Here is a 16,679-nt window from a genome sequence, read left to right on the forward strand (position 1 = left end):
TTTGTAGTCGAATGTCTTACGTACACAATGATAAGACTAGTATCTTTGGAACTATTTTAATACCCCCATATATTACATGATACATAACTAAAACGTTACATGAACTAGAAACTAGTAGATATTAATTGACCAAACAAGCCAAAAAAAAATTAAATTAAAAAAATACCACAATGTATTATATATAATGGTTGCATTACTTTGCATACAATAGGGGCAGAAAACAAGAAATAAAAACATAACAAATCAGCAGAACTAAATTAAAAGCAACAGTACTAGTATAACATACATTTCTATATCCCTTTTATTTTAAACCAATCGAATACATATCAATAAATCTATCAAACTTTATATCGTTGACATACAAAATTAGAACTTAACATACAGATGTTATAGATTCAATTTGATTTAATTTCTTGCATAATATTGTGCTACTTTTATTGATAGATATACATATTAATATAAAGTAAACCTCCATGACAACATATAATAAAAGTATTAACTTACATTACAAAATTAAGCACTCATTCAAGATGATAATTACGTATGAAATCCACACAAAAACAAAGAGAATGCGTTCACAACATGACTATCTAAAATAGTTAAATTTAGTTTAAATCTATGATTACCATTATGGTTTGGCCGAACAATAATCTCAATGCTGATCTTTAATTTCGGAAGGCTACAAATGACTATGAAAAACTTCGAAAAAGTGGAATAGACTTAAATATCACTTTTTTTTAGGAATCCACAAGATGGATTTTTTTCAAAAATTCAATATTAGGTAAAGGTCAGTTTGTTGGAACAGGATGTATTTGTCGTGAAGTTCGAATACATGACGATAAACAGAAACAAAATCTGGAGTTTTTTTTAATTTTTATCCCTCAGGGCAAAGATTAATCACTGAAAACTTTGATTGGAAATCTTGGGTAAAATACATACCTTTATTTTCAATCTACCCTTTTAAATAAAGCTTCGAAGTAGGAATCTACTCTACGATTATACAAGAGCATGTGATATATATTAGGTTGAATGAGAAAATGGAGAGTTCCACTTTGTACTTAGATGCAAAAAAAATGATATTCAAATGTTTATAAATAACACAAAACTATAATCAAAAGATATAACCAACGATCAAATGTAAAATTCGTAATTATGATATATGTTTTCAATAAATTACAAGTTATAAATTAACGATCAATTTGAGCAAAGGTTAGCATAGTTTACCAAGAAATATCAATAAATACAGATAATATGCAACGCCAAAACATTTTACGGAGATAATGGTAATGACATTGATGCCTTATGGACGGAATACTTATTCCAACTGATGTCCCCCATATCGTAGTGGCATAGCTGGAAAATTTTCTCCTATCAAATCAGTCAGATGGTTGTATCCTTGATTTTTTCTTCCTATTCAATCTGCAATTAAATAGATAAAAACTATAAAACGAAGTGAATATCAAGACAGCGGGTTGGCTTTTCAACATTTTGGTATTTGTGAATATGTTTAATTTTTAATACCAATTGATAATTTTTAAAAACTTGAAAATAAACAAAATTTCATATAAAGACCTAATTATAATTTCATTTATAAATACGAAAACAAGGATTCAATGAAAGTATTCTCTTTCAATTAGACCTAAGTGGCCGCAAGAGAATAAGTTTGTTGTATCCATAATAATCTATGGATAAACATAGTGTTTACCCGTATCAACATTAAAGGTACTATTTTGTTAGTGAACAATCTTATCTAATGGCAAAATAAAAAACGAAAGAAAACAACTGTCGTAAACCAGACTTGGTACACTCATTACCTTATGTAAAACATATTTAAATAAACCTGGTTTAGTAACTAGCCAAACCTCACTCTTGTATGACAATCGCATTCAATTAATTCCAATAAAGAGGACATAAATACTATTTACGAAGGAATTAAGATTGGGACGTCGTTAATAAAAATGTTTAGGCACCAATAAATACCAATCCTACATCAATCTTCAAAGATGCTAATGTTGCAAAATATCTCTCCTTCCTCCATGACAAACATGTTGTTGTTCCCGACCAAAAGCATCCTTAACAATAATATTATATTGTGGGGTCTCATCGAAATCTCTTTCCAAACACTTCCATCAATTGAATCAGTAATCAAAGCGGCCAATATTGTTAAACTGCCTTTTCTAGAGGTGACGTGAATCAGATTTTGATAATAAAAAAAATCGAAGATTGGTAAGAGTTCATACAATATAAGTTCCTTTCATCTGACAAAGTTTTCTTAAGGATATAAGAAAATGTAGCATAAGTGCCAATGAAACAACGCTCCATTAACGTCACTTTAAAAAAAAAAACATTATTGGTCAAAGTATGGTCTTCAACACGGAGCCTTTGCTCACATCAAACAGCACCCTATAAGGCCCGTTTAACTAGATTAAGTGTAAAACCATTCAAACATAAGAACAAATGGTAAAAATATATATAAAAAACGAGACAAAGTTCTAATACAAACATATGATGAAGTTGTTTATATGTACCTGTTCAAGATCACACAAGTAATTATAACTGCTCCAACGAGAATCATAACTGCAATAAAAGCTCCAACAGTTCCAACTATGATAACTGTAAAATAAAATATGATCACTATTGAAAATTGCCTCTTAAATATCAATAATATCACGGGGTAATTCAGTTATAGATAATGCATATTTTAAGGTTTTTCTTGTCGTAGAACACACCTCGGGGTGCCAGGATTGCTAAAAGAAAGACCTCCCTCCGGTCAGTCTTTCATTTGATCAATCCTGACACCCCTCGGTGTGTTCTACGACAAGAAAAACCTTAAAATATGCATTATCTGACTTATATACCGTCAAAAAAAGTATTAATTTTATAAAGAGTTGTAAAACTTTGTATTCTATTTTACCGACAACACTAAAGTGGGTTATTCTTTTCTAATGTGTTCAGGTTTTAATACGCCCTGCGGCTCACTTAGAATGTGAAATAAAACTCAATAAATACTTTAGATATAAACCTTTTAAAAATTATTATCCATACACAATAAAAAATATTACTGTAACTGCATGCAGTAAGACACAAATGTAATGTTATTATCCGATAACGATGTATGACAAATACAAGACACATTGTAAGTTATTTATTGTACCACTTAGCTTATGGAAAAGGGGGAGGGGTATGTTTTTTTTCCTATTTGCTATGTTATTTCTATCGCGGAAAAGTGGTTGTTTTTTTAACAATTTTACTTGAATCGAATGAAAAATTTAGAAAGATTGTCTTTTGCATAGCAATACATTTATTAAAAGATAATCAGGATATGATTATATACCCTCCGCACCCGACCTTTTTTTTAGTTACATTAATGTTATTTAATAGAATATAATATTATCTTATTAGTTAATCATTTGATAAAGTAAAAGGTATAGATGAATTTTACACAAAGACGAATATAAATACATGTAGGTCACGGTATGATTTCCTATTCAGTGTGTGTATTGTTCAGAACATGCATGAAATATTTGTCACTGGACGTTAAGCAAGCAACCAAAAATCAATCAACCTATTCAGTTTGACTCAGTAATATTTTCTAAATCTTACACAGGAATATGTCAAATCTGGATTTATTTTATGAAAGTCTTCATTAAAATTCATCTGACATATACAATATGCATGATAATGTTTCTTTATTGTAACGATAAATTAACAAAACTTCACGTTATTTGTTTCTAAAATATAAATGTGGGACTACAATGACGGTTTATTTTACACCTATCATCGATTGAACTTTAGAAAATAAATTTCCAAATCGGCAACAAAAAACTATTAGACGAATAAAGTTTTGAAGTAGGTTATAGATTGCATGTTTATCAAGGAAAATAAAGACCTCACACAGGTCATTATTTTATGCCTCGGAGCATATATCATTGAAACACAGTATCGTCCGGGGTGATTCTGAAAAAGAATGACCTGTCGTTCTGAAAGAAAATAACTCCATATAGGTATATAATAGTAAATAGTGATGTATTTTTACTTAATGTCTTATGATCGAAATTAGAATTGAAACAAACTAAGTTTTGAAATTGAGAATGCAAATAGAGAATGTGTAAAAGCGACAACCACCCGACCATAGAGTAGACAACGTTTTGCTAAATAATTAGTTTAAATAAAATTTGAAATCTCCTGTCTACTGGACCTAGTTTTTCTAACACTTGGCATGTTACTGCAGGATAGCTATAAGTATCTGAATACATTACCAAATCTATGTCTCATGCAAATTGTTGCAAAAAATACTTGTTCAAAACATATCATGATGTTAAAGCACCGACAAAAATATTCATGAAACAAAACAGATAATTAAATAATAATGATAATATTTATATGCTCACGAGTAGATTTTGTTGATGCCACTGTTTTGAATTTTGCTGTGTTGATCTCAGTTGTTTCATCTGTTGTTAAGTCTCCTATAAGCATAAAACTATTGATAAGATTTATTTGCATCAAGTGTGAAAATTGTTTTGTGAATCAACTTTCTTTACATTAAAATGTATTTTCAATATTGGCCCCTTAAAACAGTATCTCATCTTGAACAATAGACAAAAAGTTAGTACAGCTGAAGTACAGCAACATGTTTTGCTTTATGAAGAGATTTAAAAAAAATAGTATGCAGATCATGATGTTAATGTCCGCAAGGGCTACTCCCAATATTTTGAGTGTTTCAAAATGGCCAAAAACGATGAAAGAGTTATCGGTCATGGTGATTGTGCTGTTTTAGCTTTGGATTAAAATCAAATGTGTTTTCAGATATTTTCGATTTCAATATGGATCACAAAGAGGATACATATGCACATACGTTGAACTATGTCAAGTGCACTGCCGTTGATTTTATTTGAAATATATAATACATATTAACAAATGAACAAATGAAGAGATATCAACGTGTCTTTATTTTAAATTATGTTGTTCTTCATAATTTTCAAGAGACTGTTGTCTTTCTCAACGGCACCACATAAATACCCGACACATTATTTTTCTCTAGATTTCGTTTTGCAAAATAAGTCCTATTTTCGTTTATAACATACGAACGAAGTGAAAATCAAGATGAATTTTTTTAACAGATAATTTGCGGTAGCTGCGGGTGGCAAATATTTCATAAATGTTCAGTATGAAAAACTATTTTACAACACTATTGTAGTCCCGTAGTTCATTTAGTAAATTTTAGATCTGCACCTTGTAACATGATGCAGATTATGCTGCGTATATAGATATAGGAAGATGAGACAACACTCCATCCAAATAACAATCTATAAAAGAAAACCATTATAGGTCAATGTACGGCCTTCAACATTGAGCCTCGGCTCACACCGAACAACAAGCTATAAAAGGCTTTAAAATTACTAGTGTAAAACCATTCAAACGGGAAAACCAACGGTCTAATTTATATAAAAAAAAACGAGAAACGAGAAACAAGTATAAATTACATAAACAAACGACAACTAATATACATCAGATTTCAGACTTAGAACAGGTGCAAACATTTGCAGCGGGATTAAACGTTTAAAGGGTACAAAACCTTCCCACTGTTTCTGAAACAATAGCCTAACATCACAACATAGAAAAACACACACAAAATATCAACTGGCAGGTATATGCCTGTATTACTTTATTATTATTTTTTCATTTCAATTGTAGCTGATAAATATGTTAGGAATAAGAGCAACACCAGTGTCATTTCGTTCACCAAAGACGGATGCGGATAAATACAAATAAGCAAAAAAAAAAACAGACTTTGAACGTGCTCGATCAACTTATTATATTAGTGCTTAAGGTAGATGGGGTGTCTAAATCATAATCAATAGAATTTCTGAATAATTTGGCAAACTGTAGTTTTTATCCTGCTTGTCTAAGAACTTTAATAAAAATAATGGGTCACCGGACTAATTTTCACACTACAGGCTGTGCAAAATTGTAAAATGTTGTATAAATTATGCATGGAAAACCCAAGTTTCGGTCCTAAAACGAAAACCGCACCATAGAATTTTGAGATAAAATATGAGAAGATAGCTTCAATATTATTCTCTCAGATAAGAAGAAGAAAAAAGGGGGTCACCGAACTCGTTTTCCTGCTACATAATAAAATGGGTAAGTTCCTAACACATTCTATTGTAAAAGTTACATTATCTGCCCTTGCATTTGAGTTGTCTCCCCTTCTTTGGCAAAGTTGGAAAAAAAATAATCAAACAAAAGTATTTGTTTTTTTGGTAAAATACAACCATAAATATGATAAAACATGGCATATTATATATCAGAATGAAAAATATTACTCATGAATCACCTACTTATTTCAAAATTTGCACATTTTATCAAATATCTAGACCTTGTTTTCTGGTATTTCAAAATCCAAAATGCAGGAAGACACCCTATCTACCTGAAGGAAATAACACAAAACATGAGAAAAATGGCTGTGCTAAAGGTATTGGGAATGTTAAAATAATTTTTTTCTTCAAGAAACCGTTTTGATAAGTAATGAATAACGTCATTACAATGTTTAAACATAAATAGCCTGTGCCAATTTTGGTATGTTATTGGATCATTGACGCATCGAAAAGTTTCGTCTGTATGTGTTCAATCCATCAGAATATTTTTGAAACTTTAGGGTGTACAAACTTTTTTTTAGGACTCTATTGTTGCACAATTAGATACAAAAACTCTTCAAAAAGATAAGAGATCCGTCCCAGTTTAAGGTTGAGTTCAATTCATTATTTATTACTGTATGCTCATGTTTATAATTAAGTACACAGTCGATTTTTTTGGCCCATGGATTTACGAGTTAGCGGTATACTACTGTTTACTTTATTTATAATGCAAATATGGAATGTGTCAAAGAGACAACATAGAGCAGAAAAAAAAGAAAGGTGCAGGCATTAGAAATAAAATCATTGTGAGGGGACTTTTTTGTTGTTTTCTCATTGTTTATAATATTAGGATAATATTACCTGAACAGTCGGTGAAGTTAAAATCTAATACCAGGGTTGATGTGCCATTACATGTCGCAGATGCATCCGATAAGTGTGTATTGTTTAGTAAATACAACTTGAGGTTCCCCAACTCGCAGGCATCGCAATCCAAGGGGTTGTTCCCTAATTTCCTGTTGAGGCAAACATTTAAAATAATTTTACTTTATTCTTCGAAGCATGCAAATCTGATACATGTTGCAAATACACTTCATTCTTTTTTTTTAAATTTAATTATAAGAATATTTTCAATTTACTTACAAATGTTTAATTATCTTTTGGATGGAAGCAAACAAGTCAATGAAAAATCCTTTTCCAAATTATTATTATTTATTTTATCTTCAATTAATACTGAACTTTAATTAAGCCGTAATTTTGTTTTATTGAGGGGTTTTCTGATTTTTTTTTAGTCAAGTTGTGAATCTTTTTTCTTAAGAGGCATTTATAATCAGGTTTGATAATTAAAGATTATGACACCGTTGTCAATTGCATGTCAATTTCATTAGAAACGCCAAGTCCCCCTCTTATGTCTAAGATAATTTTTCATACATGTATTACTCGACTACGCTAAGAAAAGAAATTATCAATCAATAAGATATCTGAGATATTTTCTAAAATGTAAAATCAACAAAATATTGAACTCCGAGGAAAATTCAAAATGGAAAGTCTCTAATCAAACAGCATAAATAAAAGTTCAAACAATGTTGCAACTTTTTATTAACATGATCAAAACTATATAAACATCGGAATATCTTTTCTCATCTGTAAAAGAGAGAAAAGTTTATATAAATACAAAACAGACATAAGGACTCATGTGAATCAATTATCAAATATAAATATTTTGTTAACATAATACGCATGAGATGTGATGCCAATAAAAACTGACGTGTTCCTTCATTCAATATTGCAATAATTATACATACAGAGTGTTAAGTGCTGGTAGGTCTTGAAATGTTCCTTTCTGTATTGTAGTTATTTGATTGTTGTTCAATTCTCTGAAACAAAAACATAAATAGTCCTGTTAATTGTATTCTTCAGTGTAGAAATGATGCATTTTAATGCATTCATTTTGTATAAAAAGAGGGACGAAAGATACAAAAGGGACAGTCAAACTCATAAATCTAAAACAAACTGACAACGCCAAGGCTAAAAATGAAAAAGAAAAACAGAAAAACAATAGTACACACGACACAACATAGACAACTAAAGAATAAACAACACGAATGGTATAAATGGTTCTGATCGGATGACAACAAGCATACCCTTCTCTGTATACCTTTATTTATTCTGCAATGTGTTGACATGTTATTCATTTCATATTAATTACAAATACACATTGTGTATCATTAGATATCCTTTCAATCTCATTTTATTACATTTAAAGGAGAACAAGAAGTATTAGAACACTGGTGTTAATAGCCGATGCTCGAAGCTTTCATGTGACGTCATTTTGTGAAGTTCACAAACACGATACATGTTTGTTTTTATAATGATTTCTGCAGTGTGAACATTCGGTTTATCAATTACTTAAAGAAGTTTGATTGTTTTAGATCTTTTAACCGACTTTCGGAATCCTCTGGTTTTATCCATTAGAATGCCTTGAACAAAAATTGCCCAGTGACCTCTATTTGTCTTTTTATGGAACCGTTAATCTTGTTATTACATTTGAAGAAGAACAAGAAGTATTAGAACACTGTGTGTCATTATGTAAAGTTCACAAAATCATTTACATATATAATGATAAACAATCTGATAAAGTCTTATACAATTTTAATTACTTTTTAACAGTTTTTGAGAACTTCAACTTGTCAATGATAAAGCTATGAAAAGTCAAGAGAGAATACTTTCACCGCTAAAATTTCAATGACTTATATCTCGAAATCAAGCAGTGTGACCTATATTTTTCGTTTTGCTCTTTGAATTCCTTTATTAATCCCCTATCTATATAAACTAGTGTTTTGAAAAATTAGTAACTTTGAAACTGAGAAACAAACTCCCTTACAAAAAATTGTTTCTTAGAGTCATTGTTAAATAAAAGTATATCCAATCCATTCGAACTGAACAGGTATGTGAATGGACAAACTATTCGACGACGGAAAATTATATAACATTTTGTTCTCGGCAGCATTTATTTTACAAAATATTGTCACTATGTATACATACAGGCGATCTAGTGCGAGTAGGTCTTTAAATGCTCCTTTCTGTATTGTAGTTATTTGATTGTTGTATAGATATCTGAAACAAAACAATGAAATATTTTTAGATAATATACAAGATAAGATTATCCTTCCAGATCACCTGAAATTTCACAGAGTTTGGGAGGTTTATTCTCTTTTATGTAACGTTTTATGTGCTGTATTTATCTGGTTTTTTTCTAAACCATAGGGTTGTGAAATTATTTTTGTCTAAGTCGACTAACATCTTTCCGGATAGGCAACAGTTATTTTTTTCAGATTTGTTTACCAATTGACATTGACAGATTGTTTTCTTATAATTCACAGGATTGTTTTAATTTTTGCAATCAAAATTTGTATATAACAGCAAGAAATATAATAAACAATACTAGTATATAGACAACACTAGTGTATTGACTTGAAATATCAACGGTACAAAGAAGAGGCTTAGAAACGGGGATATACAAGGCTATGTCGAGCTTTTTCTCCGTTCGGGCCTAATTCCTATATCGTCAGTATCATGAGTATGTCAAGTCAAAAACACTAAAGTGGTCCTTAAACTTGAATCATTTAGAAAATCATTTTAACTGGTTTTTTTATTGTGTTATTGTTATTCTTTTATTTGAATATTAGGACCAATCCCCCTTTAAAACGGCCGTATATCTTGAACGGCAAAATATACTGCAAAATGAAATGTACATCACCTGTCAGTGCTGAAATACTTCGTTTGAATATGGACAATAAGCATACAACTTAATGATTTACAGGTTTTAAACAAAAATATTAACAAGTTAATTATTTTTTCCAACAGTTGTAAAAGAAATAGGTTTGAGTTGTTCCACGCTTCGGTGTATACATTGTAAACCAGGACAGGTTATGGCAATAGTAATGAATCCGTTAATATAGTTCTGGCTCTACTAATTAAATATTCATGAGAAAAGTGATATCGATTCGGTGACTGTTTATGATATAGAAATATACACTCAACACATTTGTGACTGCTCTAATAATACGAGTGCAGTATGCATGTATATATAAGACTTTCTAGTTGTTATCATTGACAAGTACACATACAGTTCGTATAGAGCTGGTAGGTCTTGAAATGCTCCTTGTTGTATTGTTGTTATTTGATTGCTGTATAAATATCTGAAACAGAACAATGATAATGTGTAAGATAATTATCAGAATATTCTTATACTTCCGAAAGCACCGCATATTACCCCGAGTTTAGGTCGGTTACGTGTTGCTTATTCTTTATTTTTATGTTATGTTTTGACTTTGTCTTCTTTTTTTTTTTTTTATTATATCTTAAATTTTAAAACAAAAATATCAAAAGTAAGTAAATAGCTGTAAAAAGACAAAGAAAATCAGTGAATACCAGTAATCACTGAAATAACTAGTAAATACATGTAATTACTAAATTGGCTAATAATTACATGTATTTACTGAAATGTTTAGTAATTACGTGTAATTACTAATTTCACCTATTTACTGTAACATATATATAAGACTTTTTAATTGTTATCATTGAGAACACATACAGTTTGTATAAAGCTGGTAGGTCTTGAAATGCTCCTTGTTGTATTGTTGTTATTTGATTCTGGGATAAAGTTCTGAAACAAACCAATAATAATTGCGTAAGCTTATTAACAGAATATTCTTATACTTCCGAAAGATCCTTTTATAACCCCGAGTTCAGGTTGTTAACGTGTTGTTTATTCTTTATTTTTTATGTCATGTTATGATATGACTTTGTCTTTTTTTAACCTTTGTGTTGTCAATTTATATATTTTTTTTAAAAACTCTCCAATAGAACGAGTGCTGATTAAATCTATATGGAAGCTGTTTTAGTTGTTACCATTGCAAAGTACACATAGAAATCGTATACAGATGGTAGGTCTTGGAAAGCTTGATGTACTTAACAGGATATGTTTCTACTCTCAGATCACCTGGTATTACCCCAAGTTTAAATGAGGGTACTGTTGCTTAGTCTTTGTTTTAATGTCATGTGCTGTGCATTGTATTTTTCAGTTTGACCTTTCATTTTAAAACTTTGCGATGTCAATTTATTTTCAACTTAAACGCTTGAAATACCCTTTGGTATCCTCACCTCTCTTAGAAAATTTACTGTTTGCAAAAGATAAGAGTATTGTAAATACTAAGGATAATCTTGTCCAAGGCGGATAACCCTGGTCGTACTGGTCACAACTTTTTGGAACATTTGGTCCTCAGTATCCTTAATTTTTGTGCTTTTGTTTGCTTTTAAACTTTTTTCATCTGAGCGTCACTGGTTAGTCTTGTGTGTACGTAAAACACGCCTGGCTTACATTTTTTTTTATAAACCTAGTACCTTTTGTTGGCTATTTTTGTATGTTTCTCTGTCCTACATTCTTTTTCCCATTTATTTGTATTGAAGTCCTGTCATGTAATATTGTCTTTTTAATGTAAAAATTAACATTGCCATTAAAGCGACAGGTTTGGCATGTCAGGAAAATAGCCATTGGTATATTATAGTCCGCTTCTGTGTGTGTTACATTGTGATGTTGTGATTCTGTTGCTCGTAGATCTCCTATATTTGATGTGTTACTCAGTTTAATTTTGTAAACCGGATTTGTTTTTATTCTATCGATTTCTGAATTTGAACAGCGGTTTACTACTGTTGCCTTTATTTACATAAAACAGTTGGATTCATCTAAATATATAGAGAGGTATATTCATCTAATTATGAATGATATCAAAAAATGGATTTAGACGCACGTAAACTAGCATCTCTTCGTGAAGGCAACAGTTGTTTACCCCAATAGGCAACTGCAAAACTTTGCCACATTTTAACTATAGAATTTTTAATCATTTGCCTCTTGATCACATATTATAACAATATACACATACAGATCGTGTAGATCTCCTATATTTACTGTAACATATATATAAGACTTTTTAATTGTTATCTTTGAGAACACATACAGTAGGTATAGAGCTGGTAGGTTTTGAAATGTTCCTTGCTGTATTGTAGTTATGTGATTGCTATATACACCCCTAAAACACAAAAAAAATGTAATGTTCAATACATATTACATTAAAGATATTGTTTCCTATCATTGCTAGATGGGTATTTATGTATAAATGGTGAAGCCTTGGCCCCAGTCAACAAACAAGAATATATAGATATATAACAATACTAGTGAATTGACTTGATAGGATTTGTCTTTATACTGCAATCTACAAAAAAAGTCAATGTTGTTTATCGCGTTATTGTTATCTAATATATATAAATATTTGAATACAAACAAAAATCCCATGAAACTGACATGAACAAAATGCATCATTTCTTTTATTTATATGCTTAATTTCTTGATTGACAACATATTTGTTACGATTGGAGGACGTGTTTTTCAACAAATTGTAGACATTCCAATGGGAACCAATTGTGCCCTCTCCATGTCGACCTTTTTTTTATCATTTTTATGAAGCTGACTTCATAAGGGAACTTAAGAAGGATAAGAAGTGGGCAATATCCTGTAACTTTAATTGACGCTATAAAGATGATGTTATCTCGCTAACTTCTTATTTAGTGACTATATTGAATACATCTATTCCATCGAACAAGAGAAAAAGGCTACAACAGATACAGTTAATGCTGCCTTATAACTTGACTTACATCTAAAAATTGGCAATGTGGGTCGATTGAAAACGAAACTTAAAGAGAAAGAGATGATTTCAGCTTCCCAATTGTGACTTTTCCATTCCTATGTAACAACAGCGTCTGCATACGACGTAAATATCTTCCAATTGATACGATATTCTAGGGCTTGTGTTATTTTCTATCACGATTTTTAGAGGGTTGCTGCTCTCAAGGGAGCTATTAAACCAAAACTTTCAAAAGGTAAAGCTGAAAGCATACCTTCGTAAATTATACGGTCGCCCTCAGGAGTTGGTTGAAAATTATGGATTAACCGTTTCACAAATTATATAGGATATGTTTTACGTCAAAACAACAATCCCCGTCCCTTTTCATGAATGTGACCTACAGATATAAACTTATAAAAGAAGGACGTATACCAAAGGGACAGTCAAACTCAAAAATATAAAACTAACTTATAACGTAGACGAAACGCGCGTCCGTCGTACTAAATTATAATCCTGGTACCTTTGTTAACTCATTACTTGGTTTCTTATATCATGAGCAACACGAAGGATGACACATGTGAATCAGGATCTGCTTACTCTTCCAGAGCACATGAGATCACCCTAATTATTTTGAGGGTTTGTATTGCTTAGTCTTTAGTTTGTTTCTGGTGTGTCTAGCGTGATTGTCTATTTATTTTTTTACTCATGGCGTTGTAAGGTAATTTTCGATTTATAAGTTTGACTGTACCTCGGGTATGTTTTCTCTTCTGTTAAAAAGCCACACATCCCAGGCGGAGAAATGCAGAACACAATGAAAGGCACATTACCGCTAAGAACTGAAATAATTCGTTTGAGTATGGACTGGACTAAAACAACAAGCATACATCATAATGATTTACAGGTTTTATACATAATAAATTAACAAATTAATTACTTTTTTCCACTTATTGTCAACTAAATCGGTTTTAGTCGTTCAACGCTTCTTTGTATTCATTATAATACGGACATGATGTAGCAGACGTCATGAGGAATAAAATATAATTCCTGTTCTAGTATTAAAATATTTATAAGAAAAGTAATGTCTTTTGGAAAAATTGTTGTTTGTGCTGTTTTTAGTCCCTTCTACAACGAAATTTGTTTTACATGCACACGTATAAAAATTGCGGTTTTTATCCAACGCAATCATAGGTTTTAACGTAGTTTTCAATTTAGACTCGTTTTTATATATATAGAAAGTGCCTAGAAAATCAACCTAACGATGTTAGAGTAGATTTGATTCGTAACTTCCTCCCCGGCGCCGGGGCTGGAACCTGTACTTTATTTTCTAACTTCTACGACAACACCGCCTAGCATTGTGCAGAGACCTTATCCCCTCCTCTAACTCTAGCTTATAAAAAATAAGCTTACGTTTCGGGAGGTGTTACCTGCTTATAGGAATTAAACAAGGATCTCTGATACAATACACGAAGTATCTATTTTTAGTGTACAGAAATTCCCATACGTTTTGACCATAACGGCCTTCTTCGACACCAATAGGCAACTGCAGAACTTTGACACAGATTAACTATAGGTTTTGTAATCATTTGCGTCTTGATTAGATATTATAACAATGTATACATACAATGTATAGAGAGCTGGTAGGTCTTTAAATGTTCCTTGTGGTATTGAGGCAATTTGATTGCTTCCCAAAATCCTGAAACAAAACAATAGTAATGATAGATATATGTTCTGATAAAGACATTGTGTACAATACTTACAAGGTAGAGATTTATATGTATTACTATAACTCTCTATGGGTAAAAAAACAAGAATATATCATTATAAGACGTGTCACGGTACTTTTCTATCCCATATTCGTCTACTTGTTTTATATATTATATTTGTTATTCTCATCGGATTTTGTCTAATGTTTAGTCTGTTTCTGTGTGTGTTACATTTTCATGTTGTGTCGTTGTTCATTGATGTCGTTTGTTTATGTGTTACATATTTGTTTTTCGTTCATTTTGTTTACATAAATAAGGCCGTTAGTTTTCTCGTTTGAATTGTTTTACATTGTCTTATCGGGGCCTTTATAACTGACTATGTAGTATGGGCTTTCCTCATTGTTGAAGGCCGTACGGTGACCTATAGTTGTTAATGTTTGTGTCATTTTAGTCTTTTTGTGATAGTTGTTGCATTGGCAATCATACCACATCTTCATTTTTATATCATCTTAAATTTAATGCGCTTCCCTCAGTTTTAGTTAAATACCCCGATTTGGTTTTATTCCATGGTTTTACGAGTTTTGATCAGCGATATACTACTGTTGCCCTTATAGACAAACAAATTGTATTGACTTGACATGTCAACGGTTGAAAGACACACGGGTTAATGGGATGTCACGCATTTTTATTAGTTTCAGACCGAATCATCATATCATTAGACTTTATTTGGCTCTTTTTCTTTTTTTTTTAACATGGCGTTGTCAATTTATTTTTACCTATGAGTTTGAAAGATCCTTCGGTATACTTCGCCTCTCTATTAAATTTAACAATTTGTTTAATCACCATATATACATGTCGATTCATTAAATTTTGAAAATATTTTAAAAGTCTTTTAAAACAAATAGACTAACATCTTTATGTATAGGCAACAGTAGTTTATATTTTTTTAACCAATTGACATCGATCTATTGTATTTTTATAATTTACTTACTCATTGTAATGTGTGAAAACAAGTTTTGCATATGACTATAAACTATGATAAAACATACAAAGAATTAACATAGCTGAGTAAAAATTGTTCGAGTGGAGATTAAAAAAGTCTAGGTTAATCAATAACTGTCACTAATGAGCACTATCAGACTTAAAATGTCGTACACTATTATAACGGATAACATGCTCTGCTAGAAATTAACCGCAACCTCTCATTTGTATAATAATCTCATAAAATGTCATTATATTGACAACGATGTGTGAACAAAAAAAAAGTCACAATAGTTAAAATGTCACAAAAAGGCGTCAACAGCGTAACGAACCCCACCAAAACTGGGGTGATCTCAGATGTACGAGAGGCTAGAACAGATGTGACGTCTGGCGTACTAAATCATAATCCTGGTACTTTTTACGCCACTGGGTCATGCCTCTATTGGTGGACGTTTCGTCCCCGAGGGTATCACCAGCACAGTCACCAGCACAGTAGTCAGCTCCTCGGTGTTGACATGAATACCAATTATGTGGTCATTTGTTTTATAAATTTCCTGTTTACAAAACTTTGATTTTTTGGAAAAACTAAGAATTTTCTTCTCCATAGCATAAATTACCTGCCGTATTTGACACAACTTTTTGGAATTTTGGATCCTCAATGCTCTCCAACTTTGTATTTGGTTGGTTTATAACTATTTTGATATGAGCGTCACTGATGAGTCTTATATTGAAGAAACACGCGTCTGGCGTACTTAATTATAATCCTGGTGTTGACATGAATATCAATAATGTGGTCATTTTTTATAAATTTCCTGTTTACAAAACTTTGAATTTTTCGAAAACTAAGGATTTTCTTATTCCAGGCATAGATTACCTTAGCCGTATTTGGCACAACTTTTTGGAATTTTGGATCCTCAATGCTCTTCAACTTTGTACTTATTTGGCTTTATAAATATTTTGATATGAGCGTAACTGATGAGTCTTATGTAGACGAAACGCGCGTCTGGCGTACTAAATTATAATCCTGGTACCTTTGATAACTACTGGTACCTTTGATAACTGTTTACATGTGGAACCTGTCGTGCCGCTCATTTGATAACAACGGCGGTAAATAGTTTTTGTTAAAATTAGCTACATAATAAAAATATTTTAACAGTTCATCTGACAAGATGTGTTAT

General features: G+C 31.2%; 1 protein-coding gene across 1 annotated transcript; it reads right to left on the reverse strand.

The window, feature by feature from the left end:
- Positions 1-15,011, reverse strand: LOC134709941 (peroxidasin homolog). Its single transcript, XM_063570063.1, has 11 exons — positions 15,007-15,011; positions 14,439-14,510; positions 12,155-12,226; positions 10,732-10,803; positions 10,265-10,336; positions 9,180-9,251; positions 7,940-8,011; positions 6,999-7,150; positions 4,392-4,466; positions 2,529-2,613; positions 1-1,419 (listed from the first exon to the last, which is right to left on the reverse strand). The coding sequence occupies exons 1-11, from the start codon at positions 15,009-15,011 to the stop codon at positions 1,377-1,379; spliced, it is 792 nt and encodes a 263-aa protein (XP_063426133.1). The 3' UTR covers positions 1-1,376.
- Between the last annotated feature and the right edge of the window lie 1,668 nt (positions 15,012-16,679).

This window comes from Mytilus trossulus, chromosome 3 (assembly GCF_036588685.1).
Source record: "Mytilus trossulus isolate FHL-02 chromosome 3, PNRI_Mtr1.1.1.hap1, whole genome shotgun sequence".
Classification (NCBI taxonomy): Eukaryota; Metazoa; Mollusca; class Bivalvia; order Mytilida; family Mytilidae; genus Mytilus; species Mytilus trossulus.

Coding starts and splice junctions, on each gene's coding strand:
- LOC134709941 (XM_063570063.1), bottom strand. Junction 7,151..7,939: donor CTACCAGCACTTAACACTCT/GTATGTATAATT, acceptor TTGCCTCAACAG/GAAATTAGGGAACAACCCCT. Junction 2,614..4,391: donor GGCATCAACAAAATCTACTC/GTGAGCATATAA, acceptor TTTATTTTACAG/TTATCATAGTTGGAACTGTT.